This window comes from Equus caballus, chromosome 11, assembly GCF_041296265.1.
Source record: "Equus caballus isolate H_3958 breed thoroughbred chromosome 11, TB-T2T, whole genome shotgun sequence".
NCBI classification, from domain to species: Eukaryota; Metazoa; Chordata; class Mammalia; order Perissodactyla; family Equidae; genus Equus; species Equus caballus.
Window position 1 is genome coordinate 22,902,549 of NC_091694.1, and position 17,973 is coordinate 22,920,521.

The following is a 17,973-nucleotide window of genomic DNA, read 5'->3' on the forward strand; positions in this document are numbered from 1 at the left end:
CCTGCTGACTGCATAAAAGTAATAGACTATTGCATCAATGGTTGACTAAGCACCCACTGAGTATGAGGCACTGTCCTAGGTGCTCTATACACATTATTTCACTAAATTCTCTCTACAACCTTAAGAGATTGTTTATCTGCATTTCACAGACAAGGAAATTAGGGCTCAAAAAGGTTAAGTGACTTACCAAGGTAGCACAGCTGGTAAATGGCAGTGCTGGGACTAGAACCCAAGGCTGTCTGCTTCCAAAACTTGCGATCTAACCACCACACATACATTTAGAAGGGCTGAGGAGGGGTGCACTGTGTGGAAACTGCACAGGGACCTACATCTGCAGGAGCCCCAGAAAGTAACCCTGTTTTTCCAGTGCCCCTTAGGTAGACTTAAACACATCCCAGGCAGAAGAAAAATCTCTGATGAGAAGTAGGCCCATTCTGAAGTCTTACAGCCCATGAGTAAGTTTTTCCATATGTCTAAGCTCTATCCTTTCTGGTAAAATCTGATCCCTTTTCCTCTTGTTTCCAGTGGGGATGGTGAATATATGATATGGTTCCTCTCCATGAAAAGTCCTACGTCAGGAGGGGAGAGAGGAGCTTCCCCAGTTCTGTTGAGACACTGACTAGGATGCCTCAGTCCCCTTGGTCTCTTGGATCTGCCCTAAGGTATCAAACCAAAAGATGAGCAGGAGAAAATGGACCAGGAAGAAAAGCAGAAAGGAGTAGCCTAACCAGACCAAGAAGACCAGCTTAAAGGATGGCCTGAGTGTCTCTCAGGACCTGTTTTGGGATCAGGGTGAATTTGAGTTTTTCCCACTAGGCTCAGCAGCCAGGTTCATGTTTGACATCTACCTGTGGAGATCTAGCTATGGAGATCTGGCCAGCATCCCTCATGCCACAGCCTCTTGTTTGTCTCAATATGACATCTCTATAGAAAGGAGGGGGCTGGGGGTTCTGCCCCTCTGTATTTACTCCTCTTGTTTCAATACTACCTTGATGTACTTGCCCAGGACCAAGCAACCCAAATAGGGGACTCAGAGGTGCCCAGGGAAGAGAATTATGTTGTGAGGAGGATGCTGGGATCCCAAGGCTAGGTCCAAAGTTCTTTTCTCTCAACAGGAGACCCAGGAGGGCAACTGGGACCTGAGTCTGGACACACAGATTGGGGAGGGGAGATGTCTTCTCCCTCCTTCCCTCCCTGCTCCACACTATTCTACCCTGCTGGGGCTACCACTGCTCACTTTGGCTTCCCTCACCCCACCTATCCTATGGACAGGAGAGGGTTAAAGGCATGGTATGGGCAAGCTATAAATTTCCCATCAGTGTGGGGAGAGTAGGCCTGTTGGCAGGGAGGGGGTTGGGCTGGGGGGAGGGGGAGCTGGGAAAAAGCCAGGAGGTTGTCTCTAGGTAACAATAAACACTGCAAGCAAGGAGCAGCTGTTACACTTACTCTCTCTGCATCACAATGCTGAAATAACACTAATAAACCAGTGTGCCCAATGCACAGGCATACACGCATTTAGGGCTGGGCCCCAATGCACCCCCTAGGGCTGCCCTCTGCTTCAGGTCAGGGTCCTTGGTGCTGGTGGACATACTAGTCTTGGCCTGGCGGTACTTGTGGGGAGGAGGAGGACTGATGAGTCAGAGTGGCATTCTCAGAGTCAGAGGGTTGGGAGAGGCTGGGGATTCTAGGTTCAGATCCTGATGGCATCACTGGTGGAGAGTTCAAATGGGGCAACTCTTGGCTAGGAATTGGAAGCAAAGGAGGAGAATGAGAGATACAAAAGTGTAGGGAACAGACAACTACTTACCATGTCTTCTCAGATTGGAGGGGATAAGGTGCCCAGGAGTGGAGTTGGCTGAAGGGAGGTAGAAAAAAAGAGGGGCCAAGGAGGTTTGAGAAAGAGGAGGAGCATATGGTATTGAGGAGTGATTCTTCTCTCTCTCCTGGGGCTGAACTCCCCACATCTGCCTACACCCCACCTGGTGCACCCAGGCTCCCCCTCATAGCACCACTTTTATACGAGAGCCAGGTGATGTGTTGGTTCAGTTCAGGACTGAGCTCTATTACGGGTGTTCCAGCAAGGTCCTTTGGGCTCCTAATGCTGCAAGGGAGAGCTGGGGGAGTGCAGCTGGTCCCATCTCTCTACATGAAGAGCAGTTTGTCTGTCCCTTTCTCCAACCAAAACTGTCTGTGGATCTCCAGGAGCAGAGAGACCCTCACACCAGCTGGAGAGCAGAGCCACAAGCAATGAAAAGAATAGAAATAGGTAATTGAAAACTCAGGCTATCAGAGAACCCCCTTCCTCTTAGTAAATCCTTCTCTGACGTTACAGGAAGGGTATTTATTATTATGTATCCAGATACATTGGTATCCAAGATCCCTGTTTCCTTTTGCTGAAACAACGAGGCCCCTGGGACTGTGGTTGGAGGCATGAATGGTTCTCTTGGTCCACCTTCTGGTCCCTTTCTGCTGGTGTGATCTCAAACACAGTATCCTATCATCCCCCTAATTCAGAAAGGATGGAGAAGATGCACATTGCCAACCTGACCTGTAAGGGAAGAGGAAATTAGCACCTTTGGAGATCTACGGTGTCTGTTTCCAGGGAAGCGAGTACTGAGGTTACCAAGTGGTAACCTTTTCAGGTTCTTGTCTTGTAACAATGCTTTTTTTGAAAAAAAAATTCCTAAGTCACGTGGTATCAGCTGGGTACCTAGAGCTCTGGGCAAGTAGTGAGGGCAGGGAGGAGTAGCTGTGTCTGCCTAGAAAACTCCTGGGAAGGTGCCCAGCAGTGCTGAGCCACCCCAGCACATGTGCATGCCCAGAACTCTCTGTGCAGCCAATGGATACAGTAAGGCAAGAATAACTGGCCTCTCCTATTCTTTCCTTACTGGGAATCCTCTCACTGGGAATGCTCAGCTTCTCCTGTTCTCTTCTCTCCCATTTCCTTCCCTTCTTTCTAGGGTCTTTTCTTGCCCCACAATCTAGATGAGAGACCTTCATCCACAGAGCTGAGAGTCAGGGAGAAATGGGGTAAAAGAGAGCTCTTACAGGCCTGGACCTCTTTCCTTTCTGTTGCTTTCATGAGCCGCCCCCATTGCTATGAGTCACCAGAATCTTGAGCTCAGCTGAGCTGCCAGCAGCCTTCTTCCTCCCGCCTCCTCCAGCCAGGCAGATATGCACCCAAAGGGCCCTGGAGCCCACTGTCTTCCTACTTGCAGGGCCAGAGCTCCCTCCTTCATCTCTAGGAATCTGCAACATGAAAACATTGAGATGAGTGAGCAAAGGAGTGCAAGAGACCCCAGCACGTGCTCTGTCCTGGAGCAGAAAGCCGGCTGCCTGCACGGCAGAGCAGGATCGCCAGCCAGGAGAGCTGGCACACTTGGGCACACAGCCTTGTCAGCATGTGAGAGGGGGCGTGGGAGAGAACTGGGTAAAGAGGCTGTTTCAGGAGCAGGCATCTCCTCCTGGCTCCCTCTCTGGTCAATGTTTCTTCTCCTTAGCCTCTCTCCTGGATGGACATCATGGCACTGCCACCTCTGAGATGTTTTCTTCCCCTCCTTCATGGCTTAGGGAGCTAGATAGGGCACGTGCATAACAACTTTCAAGGTGTTAAAACAGGAAGTTCAGACATACAGATCTCTCACCAGCCAGTGGGACACACCGAGAGAGAAAGAGGAAGGGATCCCATAAGAGTAAAAGCTAAACCCTGGGCCAATGCTGAGCTCCTCAACAATTCCTTTTTTTCCAGAGTGCAGGAGATTCTGGGGACTGCTACCTCTGCCTTCCACTTACTTCAAGTCTATCCCTCTTTCCCTGCAAACGCTCAAGGTTTCTTCTGGACTCCAGAGCAAGCTCTAGGCTCTGACTCCAGGTCTGTAGATCTGACACTTTTAGAGTGTGCCACATACCACTAGAGTGTAAGGCAGGGCTGGTGGGGATTGGAGGAAGGGAGGCCCTGTTCCCTAGAGAAACATCCAGAATCTAGATTGAATCCTTTAAGGGCCTTTTTGCCCTTCCAGTATGCCTCCAATGTTGGACTAGGAGGAGACAAAGGGTGTGAAAGAGGGCCTACAGAAAGCCTGACACCCCCTCCCCTTCTTCTTCACTGCATGCTCTTCTCTGCTGCTCTGTATTTCAGAGGAGAAACAGCAGCTCTGTAAATAGGAGCCATCTAATAAATCCCCCAAACAATACTTAATATGAATGGCCTGCTCTATGTTAGGCAGCCAGACACACAGGTGGGACTTCAGGCCTCAGTTCCCAAATTTTCCCTGTCTTCTCCCCACTTTCAGGCTTCTCTTGATCTCCCTTGACAAGAGAATTTTCCTTTTCAACTCCCTGGCACAGCTCTCTTCTGCTACCCCTCCCCCTGCAGGCCCTTGGAAACAGGGTGGGGAGCTAGATGAATTCTTTCCAGACTGTCTTGGTGAAATGAGAAGGGGCCCTTCTCATTTTTTTGGCAGTAAAGAAGACAGAGAATCAGACAGCCAAGGAGATGACCTTGAGGGTCTAAGGAGAAGGCAGGTTGAGGCTGGGAGGCACTAAAAGAGGCATATCCTACTCTTCCATAGGGCCTCTGGGCATATAAAACAGGGGTACTAACGGCTGGCCCTGTTGCCTAGTGGTTAAATTCGGCGCACTCCTCTTCAGCAGCCTGGGTTCGGTTCCCTGGCGCGGACCTACACCACTCATTTGTCAGTGGCCATGCTATGGCAGCGACCCACATACAAAATAGATGAAGACTGGCACAGATGTTAGTTCAGGGTGAATCTTCCTCAGCAAACAAACAAACAAAAAAACAAATGGGGTGCTAAGATAGAAGAGCAGACAACTCTGGGAGAAGGAGAAAGGTGTTGGGGCTTGAAGAGCATGACAAAGTTTCTACCCACACTGCTTTCCAAGCTCTGTGCCCATCCTTGCCCTGATCCCAACTTACTCTCATGAAATACAGAAAAAAAAAATGTTAAATTTTTTGAGGAAGGAAGAAGATGCCAGGAAACACCACCTTGGGTAACCTGGTGAGAAAGCCCCTCTTCTCCTTTATTCTTTCGCTCCTTAAACCAGTGTATGAACAGTGAAGGAAACAGGGAGGTGGAGATAGGGACAGCTGGTAACATGCCCTTCTCTCTAGTGTGCACTAACACCACACAGAGCCAGATGGGGCCTGACTAGAGTTCTGGGGCCATGGCACCACAGGAATATAGGGGCATTTCTGACTCAGCATTCAGAGCCTTGAGTTTCATTGTATCTCTGTTCTCAGCTTAGACATAGGACAAGAAGTAAAAGACCACTCTTTGCTACATTTTTTGGCATAATTTCTCTAGCAGCTTATATTGCAACAGGGAAACTTGTAATAAGATCTCAAAAAAAGCTTAATATTTAGTCATCATTGGGGGATTTATTTCTTAGTTAAGGAACCAGGGTAGTTGGTGCATGTCCTTCCCTGTGGACCTTACAGAATATGGTAGAATCCCATGGGAGTTGGGGGGCTTTGGGGGATCTATCTGCTTGGAAGCAAGGGAATAAATGAGATGACCCCTGGAACAGGCTGTATGAGGGCAATGCCCCCCCAGTAAGCACCTGCCTGACTCCCCTGAGTTGCTTCCAAGACTCGGGGACCAGAGACACAAGAGAGAGTAACATCCCACCAACCCTCTTCCCTTAACTTTCCTCTCCAAATCCTACCTACCTACCTTTCCCTGTGTTCCCAGGAACTCTTCAAATCCAGAAACACAAAGCAACTCCAGGACAGGATTCAACTGTTTTCCTTTCTCTAGGTTTCCATTTCCACATCTGTAAAATGAAGCGTTCAGCAAAGAGGAGCTCCAAGCTCTCTTCCTTGCAACAGTAAGGTTCTATGATTCATACCTGAAAGGCACCAGGCCTCATTTGCATGCCGTTCTGCATGTAATCGCAACGGCACTTATTTTACGTCTAAACATACAGAAATATCTCTGGACTCTGCCCTTCTCTTCCCTCTTCCACAGTCTCTGGTTCTACGGTCCCTAGCTCTTGTCCTCTCTCTTCAAGAACCTCAATGCTCTGTCTCCAACTTCCATTCACATTTTTACAGGACTGACTGAGATAAGCCCAACTGGACAAAACCCTAGGAGCAAGAAAACAGCCTTACCTAATATTCTGGCTGCAATTTTGGGCCCTAGACCAGAGTCAATCGGTACAGTTCCATCCTTTTTGAAGGTCCTAGCAGTTCGGGGGAAATCCTGGCACCTCTCTCCAGTGCTTCCCCTCCTCCTCCACCTCGCTATTCTCCATGCCAGAACGCAAAGTGGCCAGTGATTGATGGGCCTGGGTTCCCGGTAACCGCACCCAGTGGCCCAATCCTCCTCCCTTACCCAATCCCTCCCCTGTCCCTATTCAGAGATCAGATTGTCTCATGTTGGTCCCTGAGGTCCCATTAATTAAAAATACATCCAATTAAATGGCAGGTGAAAACGTGCTATTGGAGCTCTCCACCCCCCTGCCCCAGCTTGGTCTCCCCACTCCCCCCACCCCCCGCACTTTTAAGGCTCAGCTGTGCTTTGAGCTGAGAAAAAAAGAGAAGAAGAAAGAGGGAGAGAGAAGAGTAAGACATAGGGGTAGGGATATGAAGGGGGGGACTATTTGAATCTCTGCCAGGGTAGCATGTGCCAGCCTGGGAGGGTGGCACTGTGCCCTGGTGTCTAATTTCTGGAGGTGTGAGTAGGTTCAGTCAGCTGGGTACCCACCTCCATTTCCCTTAAAGGAGCAGAGGGAAATCAGAGGGTGTGGCTAGCTGTGCTGCCCTCATTCTGGGCTTGGTGTGTGAAAGGCAGAAATGTAAATGGTAGAGAGCCCTTAGGAGAGAGTGTGATGTTCAGGGGTTGGGAGAAGCTGAGGCTTCCATTCTTGGTATACCCCTGCTCTTCCCCAAACTGCAAAAAAGATAAAGAAGGGCCAGCTGGGACCCAGGTGGCAGGGCATGGCAATGCTCCCAAGCCAGACTGTGCCTACCCCTGCCCACAGGAAAGCTAAGAAAAGAACGGAAGGAGAGAGGAAGGAAGGAACCATAATTTGGATGGGAACAGATGGGTCAGATAGGATAAAATATACAAGGATAGATGTTTGTGTAGACACTACATCCCCCAGCACCTTATAGGTAAGAGGGTCTGGAAGGACCTGTCCTGTTTCCCCTTACTCTAGGCAAAAAGCAGCAGCAGTAGTGTGAAGTCACCTCAACCTGGATACCTGGCAGGCTGTGAGTAGGGCATCTCCCTTGATGGGCACTGATCACACTCATTCTCCTCCACACTGTGGTGTCCCCAGCATTTTGTCAGGTAAGGCATCTGCCCCACCTCCCTCTGCCCCTTGTGAAGCCCTCTGGCCCCAAGCAATGCAAAGCTAATGGGCACGAGAGCTGTTGGGAGAGGAGCTAGGAAAGAAGAGATGACCAAGGGTGCTCTCAGAACCTAGGTGAGAGGGGGGGATTGCTAACCCAGGGCCCCCACCTGGTCTCCTTGGCAGCCTCAATACCTCCTCACTTCACTTTAACGCTAATTGGAGATTTTAATCTGCACTGCTGCTCTGCTCAGGGTGCTAGGGGGGAGCGCCAGCTGTGCAGTAATTCCAGCAGCACCGACTGTTTAATCAAGCTGTCCTCCTGGGGAGGGGCCCTCGGGCATGGGGGTAGGAGGGAGGAGGAGAACCTCTGTCATCTCCCTTAGTCTGTTCAACGTGCAAAGGTTTCTTGAAGACTGAGGATCAGTTGTGGGATACCTCATCTCCCTAAGGACCCCATGGCCACTTGGACCTCTGGCAGAGCCATTACACAGTATGAGGTCAGAATGAGGCTCATGGGCCAAAGAGCCTCACTCCCCATCCTGCTTTCTGACATCTCTTTTTGGCTCAGAGTCCTGGGGTGTCCTCCAGCCACTCAGGCTGCAAACATCCACTAGACCATCTGGAGCTCTGCAGGTTTGTGCAAGGGAGGTGATGGGGGCATAGAAGGCTGAACTTTCCCACTCTCAGTCTTCTCAGACCTCTCCCCAACACTATCTCACTAATGAAGATACTTTTAAGAGAAGTAAGAGATTTCTGAGATTTGTAAATTGTAAGAGACTTTTTTCTCTGAAAAGCACAGGTACCCCCACCCTCTGAACTGGAAAGTGACTGTCTTGAAAGCAGGGGGAGAGTGGGGTGGACAGCTGGAGCCTCCTACATCTTGAGGGAAAGAAGCACCTGTGCAAGGTGTTCAGTGTCTAGAGTTAGGGGGCTTCTCAAGTTCAGCTGGGAACATACTGACTTGTCAGGCCACTAGGGCAGAGTCTTCAGAGTCTCAGGCCATTTTTAAGAAAGAACAAGTGGTGCTAACTATTATTCTGGCTTCTGAGGCCCCAGCTCTCAGGCTCTCTCAAAGTGTTTCTGACCCCTGTCTTAGGGAAAAGGTGCCCTGGTTGCCCAAACTCTGTCCGCTAAGGGGCAGGAGTTTAAATTGGTCAGCAGCACCCTCGTGTGGCAGAAACCAAGACTGCAGCTGGCCAAGTGGGCCAGCTTCCTTGAGGAATCAGAAATCCAGGTTGACAGACAGGTGGGCAGGGTTATAAATGTTGGTGCTTTCTGTGCCATCAAGGTACCCCATGCATACTTACTGCTCAACTACTTCCAGGAACATTTCTGTTTTCTAACACCTGCCCAGCCCTCCATCCACCCCATCCTAACTCCAACTCAAGGTATGTGCCTACCAGGGGAAGGAAGCACCTTACCCAGAGCTGGCACTTATTTAGGCCTGCTGCTTGTGCTGTCTGGATTGCATGGGTGAAATGCACTGTTGAGAGAGGAGGCCTAACATCAGAAGGGTAAGCTGATGTTACCTCCAATGGCAGGAGAGGCTCTGGCACCCCAGCTAACTCTCTATAGGTGCCAAACAAGAGCTTCTATCTGAGCTCGAGACAGAGTACCACCTTGTGGTGGGTTCTGCCCTATGGCAATCCATTCTCCACTTCCTGGGGGGTCTGGGAATGAACAGGGACAGATTCTCAGAGCCTGACATCCTTGTCCTTGGGAATGGACAGCAGATAAAACACCTTTCCCTCAAAAGATCCATGTACTCCCCAAGGATTCCAGGCCATTGGACAGAATGCATGTCTGGGACTTTAGACTTCTAGCCCCAAGAGAAGGGCTGCCCGTCATTAGACCCTTTCCCCAGTCAAATACTATCTTTTTACTGGTTCCTTCTTCCCACACCCACTAAATGGGGGAAATAGTTCTGAACTATAGAGAGGGGATGGAGATTTAACATAAGGGAGGTCTTGCTAAAGATTAGAGCTGGAAGTCACCAAGGCAGAGAGCTGAGTCACCATGGCCTTCCCCTTGTTGGAGATATTTACCAAAGAAAGAAATACTCCCAGAGAGAAATATGACCCTCTTTGGGGTTGGTGGGGAGGGAGAGGAGCATACTACCTGGCAACAAGAAGAGTAGGGCTGGGCAATAGAGGCTGGTAACCTGCCTGATTCTGGGCATTGAGGATGGAGAGAAGCAGGCTTGTAGGCCTCTATTTCTGGTGTCTCACACAGTGTTTGTACAGATAGGATCTCCCATCAAACCTGGAAAGGAAGCGGAAAAGCTGATGAGAGGTAGTAAGAAGGGATAGCACTGCCCTACCCTGACTCAGAAGAAAAGGAGAGAAAACAGCTTCTTGGGGAAGAAGAAGGCAGGGCTGTGTGTGTGTATGAGGTGGTGGGTAAGTGGGGCACCTGCTGTAGAGGAGAGGCTGAGAGTAACTGATATCAGCATCCCACTGGGGAGGACTGTCCATTAGCACAGCTGGCCAAGAGGAAAGAACAAGAATGAAATGACCACCAGTGCAAATAAAGGGGGTTACCCACTCTATCCAGGAGGGAGAAATTGTTAATGAGAAGGTAGAACACCATAATGGGTCAAACAAAAAGATAAGAAAACTCCTCTGAAGATCTTTGGGAATAAGAAACTTCCCTGAGACTCTGTGTGCATGTGCATGTGCATGTGTGTGTGTATGTGTGTGTGTGTTTATCCTTACAGAAGCAAGCTAGAGGTCTCTGATTAGCCTTAGGTCCATACCTGGCTTTAGAGTCTGTGAAAGAGTGAACTTGTCAGGGCTCCGGATGCCAGGTGGCTGATGGACATCAAATTCCTCAGAGGCCATCCCTCCTGCTGCTGCTGCCACCTGTAAAGGAAAATGACAGGTTACACTATACATGAGACAAGGGACCAGACACCAGAGGATTTTTGGTCTTTGACCCAGGGAGCATGGCCTTGATAGATAACAGTGATAGTGATGGTCACCACTCTTCTAATTCCCTCAAACCTGCATTCATGAAGCTCAGAAGGGTTCAGAGGAAGCTTAGGTATGCTCCCAGAGAGAGTTATAACTGTTCTAAGACTCCTACCTCCAGGCAACCAGCTCCCAGTCTGATAAAATAAAAACCATATTTCCAATACTTAAGAGATAAGTTAGGAATTCAACAAAAATAGAAGCTCTGAAACCCAAAATTATAAAGGGTAATGAAGGTTCAAGGTTAATGCAAAGTTAATGCAAGGTGACTCAGAGGAGGCCATCTAGTTTTAGATTAGATCACCAGCTTGAATTCGAGGCTCGCTTGTCCAAAACAGCTTCTTCAAGAAGGGCTTGAGGAAAAAAAAAAAGTGCCTATGAGACAGAAAGCAGGTTTGAGGGGCAGCAGACGATGCAATTTGGGAAAGTAAGTCTATCACACATTCCCTAGGTAGAGATGAATTTGTGTGGGGACCAACTCCACATTTCCCCTACGCTATCAATTAGAGTGTGATGGAGAAAATGTAAAGGATATGCATTGAGATCTATTTCTTTGTCATCAGCAGACAATGCTCATTTTGCAGATTCCCTGCCCCTCTAACCCAGACCGATAACTTTTCCTCTAAGCTGCCCAGTGGTGCCTTCTCCCTCCAAGATTCTGCTTCCAGTTTACGGACTCTTCAGCATTCCTCTCTCTGCTCATTGGCTCTCAGACTCATATGTGTAGAAAATAAGCATTGGAAGTATTGGAACTGTAGATACATCTGAGAAAGGTCCAAAGAAGGGAAGGGAGTCTCAGCACCAGAGTAAGATGACTTCAGAACCTGCTGTGCATGTCAGCTCACTGAGCACACTACTTAGGGCTTAGGTCCCTGTGGAACACCACACCACCTTCCTTCTGCCTCATCAAGAGAAAACCGACAACTCAAAATGAAAAAAACAGGAATAGGAGTAGAGGGTTCCCCCCACCCCAATTTCCTGTAATCTCAGAAAATATCTCATTTTACTCAGAGTTCTGTACTCCTTTCTCTAATTAAGAGACTCCTCTCAGTTTCCCAGCAGGTGAGATGTGTTTTCTTTCTCCCTTCCTTCTAATTTTGCTTCAGTATAGCTGCATTGTAAAGCAAAGGAGCCTGAGTTGAGATTTAGGGTAAATTCCTCACATTTTCTCTAGGATTTTTTTCTGCTATCCAACCCCCAGAGGTGGTGTCAAAGTGCTCCTCGTACTTGGGGGATAACTCTGAGGGCATCAGGATCTTTGGCTGTGGCGGCCACTTGCTTCCCAATGAACCAGAACTATTGACTCTAAATAAAAATTACACTTGTACAATTTGCATGTCATTGAAAAATTAGTCTTTGAAGTAAAAATATATAAAGCTTCTTAGTTTTTCAACTAACGGTTTTTAAATCTACCTTTCCTGCTCAATCTGTCCCTCCTCCCTCAAAATCTCACAGTCCTACCTTCCTTGCCTGAGGAAGCTCAGGGCTCTTAGGAGTTGGTGATCTTAAAGTTAGGGGCTCCGTACTCATGAAGGTTAAGATTCTGGCCTCTTAGAGTCTGGTCTTGGATGGCCTCCACTAACTCACTCACTGTGAGACTGTGGGCAAGGCACTTCCCTTCCCTAAGCCTCAGTTTCCTGCTCTGTAAAGTAAGAGGCTGAATTAGGTGACCTCTAGGGTCCCTTTCTAGGTCTGAACACTTAACGATTCTATAAAAGGAGAAGACCCAAGTGCCTTCCCATCAGGAAGTTAGACTTTCCTGTCCTTCATACCTTCTCTCTGGGCCACTGCAGAAAGAAGCATCCCTGTAGATGCCTGCCTTTCTCATGCTGGCCTAACTAAAGGGACAAACAAGAGAGTCCCAGTAGGAGGCTTTCCTTTAAGTGCCAAACTCCTTCTATTACGAAGAAAAGATATTAAGAAGGTGATCTAACTCTAACCCTGAATCTTGATAAAGGAGATAGGAGACAAGGCAAGTATGGGGCAGAAAAAGAGTAAGATAAGCTATGCCCCCCCTACACACACCTTAGACTATTTAAGAGTCTGAGCATACACTTGGCTTTCCCTTAGAGAGCTCCATATAAGTAGTGGCTGCTTATCCAATACAACTGTGTGTGAATGGAAGAAGCAAGCAAGGACATGTGTAAACACATCCAGAGCATCAACATAAGTGTCCAATCAACGCACACATACTCACTCCTGTTCTTTCCTACTTTAGGCCTCTACATGCCTTGTAAGAAGCTATGGTGGGAGGGGACACTACATTCCAGTCTTCCCGCTCCTCAACGACAGAAAGGAAGAGGCAGAGACAGGAGCTACTTGGCTTCCTACAAATTGTTTTGTCCTTCCTCACAGCTGCAATCAGAAGCTAAGGGCTCCCGCAGGCCTTGTTCTGATCTGCTGCAGGCGATGGAGGGTTTTTGAAACGGAGAGGACTTGGCTGCAGCCCCGTTTCAGCTGCCATTGGGGCAGGCTAATGGGCTCATTCGGGAAGACCCCCGCCTGCCACACTAAAGAGTCCCCCGCCGACCCCCTCCCCAGTCCCAACCCAATTAATAAATGGGGGCTCCCACTTTATGGCTCTGGGAGCAGGAACCAGAGATACAAATGACCCCCAGGGAGGAAGAGAAAAAGGCCTTCCAAGAATCAAGCCAGAGAATTGTGCATCCACAGGCACACGCTGCCACAGGCTAGTCATATCCCATTTTCAAAGCATTAAAGGGGAAGAAATTGGCAAAAAACTGTATTTTCCTTCCCAGATCTGGAGTGGGATAGCATTCTTGAAGTCTGTGGGTACACCCCAGCAATAAACTTTCACCTGGTTCTCCAACCTGAAAAGGGCAGAGTGCAAGTGCCCATCTGGGCACACAGCACATGCTCCACTATTTTCCAGGGGCAATGCCCCCTCCTAGACTCTCCAATACTGAACACAGACACATCCCATCAAGTGGTTTTACATTTCCACTTCTTAAAAACAAAGCAGCTATCTCTTTCCAAGATCTCATCACCATCAACAGCATACATACGTCCTGGGGCCATCATCTTCAGGCTTTTATCCCTCTCCTCACATCCAAACTATCATCAAGCCTTGCTAATTCCTATAGACCCCCTTTCTTCTCATTCTCCTTGTCCTACTCTAGTGCAGGCCCCCAGGACCTCACATCTGGACAAGAACAACAATATCCTAGCAAGCCTTCCTGTTTCCTTGACCCAGTACAGCTGGAAAAGTTCTCAACATCATATTCATCTCATCATGTTCTGCTCCCTGTTGCTGCTTACTGAATCAAATTCAAATTCCTCATTCAGGCCGAGACTGCTCCCCCAACTTCATTTCCTAACATTGCTTTCCCGTACCACACTAACTAGTCCATTCACAGTCCTCTACACAAAACACACATACACCTTCTTCCATAAGTTTTCTTCCTCTGATCACCTTCCTCTCTTCTGTTCCATGTCCTCTATCTTCATTATCTTCAAAGAATCTTTTCTGGTTAACTCCAATTTTTCTGATTATTCTTTTGCTTTCGGTCCCTCTGTACTAGGTTACTATTTTATTTTTTAACCTGCATTAATGTGCTGACTTATAAATACCGATTTCCCACTTCCCATTCAGGTATAAGACTCATCTCTCACTAGACCCAGAAGCTTCCTAAAGGTGGCTCCTCCCCTAATCTTCCCCAGAAGTTGCCCTGTACTCAGGACATGACTCAGCTAATGATATTATTGCTCCCCACTGAGGCAGCCCTCATGGTATAACTTTTGGGATATCATATCAAACAACTACAAGGAATACAATCTTATTCTGTCAATTTTCAGGCTGCCACCTGCCTCTACCAACATTGAACTTGGCACTGAGTCTGTCCAAAATTACAAATTGTTTCATGACTTCAAAGTGTGTTAAAAACAAAACAAAATCCCCCAAAACAAGCACGGTCACCAAAAGAAGTTGTTTATCTCCTTGATTCATAGTATATAACCACTATTTTCTTTGAAGACCCCTTAGAATGAGAAGCCCCATTTTGCTCCCTAATTCTAAGATTACTCCCATACTCTCAGGTCAAGACCTGATTTTCTAGAATGCAAGTCAATCCCAGAGCCAATAGTAATCTTGTTCCCTACCAGGCCTGCCTCTAGACTGCCTTTGACCATCACATTTTTGCAAGGTCTCTAGGAATAGAGAAGTTATTCATGAGTCTCTCTCAACTAGTGAGTACTTCCTTAGATTAACCTCACTCTCAAATGCTGACTCTTACTTCCTCCAGTTTAGCCCTGTGTGGTTAGACCAGAAAAAGTGATCTGCCACTCCCCTTTATCTCCTACAAATTGCTCAAGATAATAAGAGGGATTTGCCCTTTATTCTTTCTATCCTTTAGCCTCAAGGTGCTTAAGAATCAAGATAATAAAAGCAAAGCACAATGCTCGACACATAGTAGGTTCCTGATGATGTTAGTTTCCGTTCTCTCCCTTCTTTCTCCCAACACCATAGGTTTCTCAACCTTTTAGGGCCCATTTTTTCACTGGCTAAAGATGGCACTGAACTAGACAAACTAATGTCCTTTTGTAGCTCTAACATTCTGTGACTCTAATTCACATATTTTGGTTTGTTTGCACTTCTATGCATTGCCTTCACTTGGATCTAAAATGAAAGGGAGCGGAATAATACTAGTTTCCAGGTTGACCTAAAATACATAAAACCACTTGCAGGAGTTTTAAAACTCAAAAAATACAAATAACTTTTTAACGTAATGTATCCGTATCATTCCCTCCTTATTCCTGAATTACTCTCTTGAACTATGTAGATAGCAGTGCTAAGCAAAATGTCCCTATGTAAGTTATTTGCTTAATACAATATAGCTTCCCTAGCGAAAATGTCTTAAGAGCATCCTCCTGCCTAAGGGTTCTAGACCCATCCTCCAGCCATAAAGGTAACACTACTGTAATCGAGGGGCATCCCCTACTCACAGTAATGCTTTAATGGGGCCTCCCTGAAATGAATCATGAACCATTAAGTCAATTATCCCCTAACATTCACTAGCCCAAACATAACTCTTCCTTCCACTCCATCTCTCTCTCTCTTCTTTATAAGCAATTATACCCTAAGTCTGTTTGTGCAGCCCAGCTACCAGGCTGCTCTAGTTCTCCCTTCTTCCCATCTCCTTCTTATATTGCTTCATTTTATATGAGATCTTTGGTTCCCTAACAGAAAATTTAAATACTGGTACAAGGCCAAACTCAGAAGTTCCTGAACTTACAAAAGGGATCAGACTCCTAAGCTTTCTCTAAGTCTGAATTCAGCCTCTTTTCTCTAGAGCTGAAAGCATTCAAAATTGCATTAGCCTTGGTAGGGAGGGTTGTCTGTCTACAAGCTGATCCTCACCCAAGGTAAGGCATTGTTGTAGTTCTGAGACACAGGGGGAGAAGGATACTCTCCTTGAGACAGCCTACCAGATTGGCTTCTTAAGGTAAAGAAAGGACACCCTCCAAGACTCAGGCTTTTTTTTTCACTTAGCTCTGACTGCTACATTGTAGCCTTTTTAAGCTCTCCATGCTGCCTCCCTCAGGGATAGTTTCGCTTGGATAAAATGTCCTTCATTCCTTTAGAATTATCAACATTATCTTCAGTTTACAACCATCCTAGAGCAAAACATCCAAAAATCCATCTATTTTCAGGTCTTAAGGAACCTAAGTCTAAGTGAATTTACATTTCATGGCTATACTCTCTCATTCCAGAGAAGCATGCTGTGGCTGAGGGATGCATATTGAGTAAGCTTCACTAACAAATACCCATCTAGAGAGTATTAAAGACCAAGTTCATATCAGCTTCTTTCTCTCCGCCTTGGACTACTAATTTTTGAGACAGAGATATAAAGAGAGCAATCCAGTGGCCAAAGTGTTTTGGCACCCTACTGATTAATCACCAGGGTATCAAAGCAGCTCTCATCTGCTTTCTAATGGATAGCAGAGCCCTCTTCTCACCAAGCTTTACTTGTCACAGACACCATCTGCAACTGAGCTTAGAAATGTCATCAGCAAAAGCAACAGTCTCAGGATATGAGGGATGAGGATGAAGAAGTGAAGGTTGAGACTCTCTGCCTTTCCTAGACCAGCAAAAAAAAAAAAAAAAAAAAAAACTCCTGTACTGCACACAACATAAATTAAAAGCTTCTTTCATAGCTCTCAGCAGTAAGAAAGCATGGTTATTTTGCTTTCTCCTTCACCTATCACCCCATAAGTTGAAGATCTGGAATAGATATTTGTCTTCTGAATTGCCTCCCATTACCCTTCAAAACTATGAAGCAGCAATAACTCTATATCACCTGCAGGGTTAAGCAATCAATACCTCTGATAGGCCTAAAGCATACAAGTTGGGTAGTGAGTGGGGAGAAGGGAAAAAAATAGGAAATGAAAAGAAGTGGGTGGACAGATTAGAGACAGCTACATACAGCGAGGAGTGGTAAAATACCACCAGTAATTCCTTCAGTTGTCATACTTCACCCAAAGTCTATCAACTCTTGAAGTAAACTTGAAAGTATTCCTAAGGCTATAGGAACACTAAAAAGTGTCTCTATAGATGAGAAATGCTACACCTGGACAGTAAAATTAACCAGAGTGTCCAGGAATGCTCACCTTGCCTCTCAGGACCACAGAAGACTTAGCAGTTTCGCCTCTCCCTTGGGATGGTTGAACATTTTACTCACTTGAGGAACTCCCCACTTCCATTCCACCTAGCTCTTCAGGATGACTAAGTTGTGAACAGAGAAGTAACTCAATACTTAAAAAACAGTCAAGCTATGGGGCAATCTTTAATAACAATGGAAATCCCAATTCAGCACCATTAACTGTTAACTTCTTTGAGGCATTAACCGTACCATACAGTTAAGGATGCCTGTCTGGGAAGATGGTGCCTAAGAAATTTAGGTATTGCACAGCACGGTTTCTAGTTAGAAATAGCCTTGGGTGTGAAACAGAAACAAGTCCAGGTTAGTTAAGTCTCAGCCTTTAGGCCTAGAATTGAAGACAGCCACTGCTATGACAACACTCTCTAGTAGGTTGAAGTTCACACTCGTAGTCATGAACTTGCAATATATGAAGACTGAAAACAAATTCCTTTTCTCTGGAGGCTAACCAGGAACACAGGATTCCAGGCATTGGAAAAATCTTGAGCCCCCCATTCTCCTTCTGGGTAAAGACATGACAGCCCTCAGGCAAGTGAACATCACACTTAAACTTTGGGGATTCCAAAAACAGGCTGGCAACCCTCATCATTACTTTTTGAACTCACTTCTAATTTCCTTGTTCTATTGTATCCCTTAACCTTGTACGATTGCTCACCCCACTCACAACTTCCTGATACCTATTCTCCCTTCTTCCTGTTTCCTGATGGATTTTATCTGCTCTCTGCCTACTTATGTCATAACTAGCAGGACTGCAGCACATACAAGGGAAATTTAGTTCTCAGTATCCTAAACCATGAAAAAGGGAAAGGAATCCTCTCCTCAGGCGGAGATAGGAAATATTTTGGAGATAATAGGAAATTTACCCTTATAAACAACTTTGACTCACTTCCTGGATTGGCAATGCATCAGGAAATCTCAACAGAGATAGGAACACTAATCCGAATGCTGACCCTACTCATGGTAACATAGGAACTGGTGGGGGCTAGAGAGTTATGGTTTAAGAGACTATT

The 17,973-nt window shown here is 46.7% G+C and overlaps 1 protein-coding gene across 33 annotated transcripts in view; it reads right to left on the reverse strand.

The window, feature by feature from the left end:
- Positions 1-17,973, reverse strand: part of CDK12 (cyclin dependent kinase 12) — a 75,118-nt gene that overhangs the window by 15,207 nt on the left and 41,938 nt on the right. For 5 of the 33 annotated variants that reach the window (XM_070227378.1, XM_070227393.1, XM_070227395.1 and 2 more), the window contains 4 exons: positions 10,073-10,178; positions 9,436-9,579; positions 5,694-5,793; positions 3,049-3,249 (listed from right to left, as the gene is read on the reverse strand). In XM_070227378.1, coding sequence (XP_070083479.1) covers positions 10,079-10,178 — 100 coding nt within the window. In that variant the 3' untranslated portion in view covers positions 3,049-3,249; positions 5,694-5,793; positions 9,436-9,579; positions 10,073-10,078. Of the gene's footprint in view, positions 1-1,807; positions 3,250-5,693; positions 5,794-9,435; positions 9,580-10,072; positions 10,179-17,973 lie in introns of those variants that run through there. The other 28 variants (XM_070227394.1, XM_070227386.1, XM_070227405.1 and 25 more) reach the window with 12 other exon arrangements.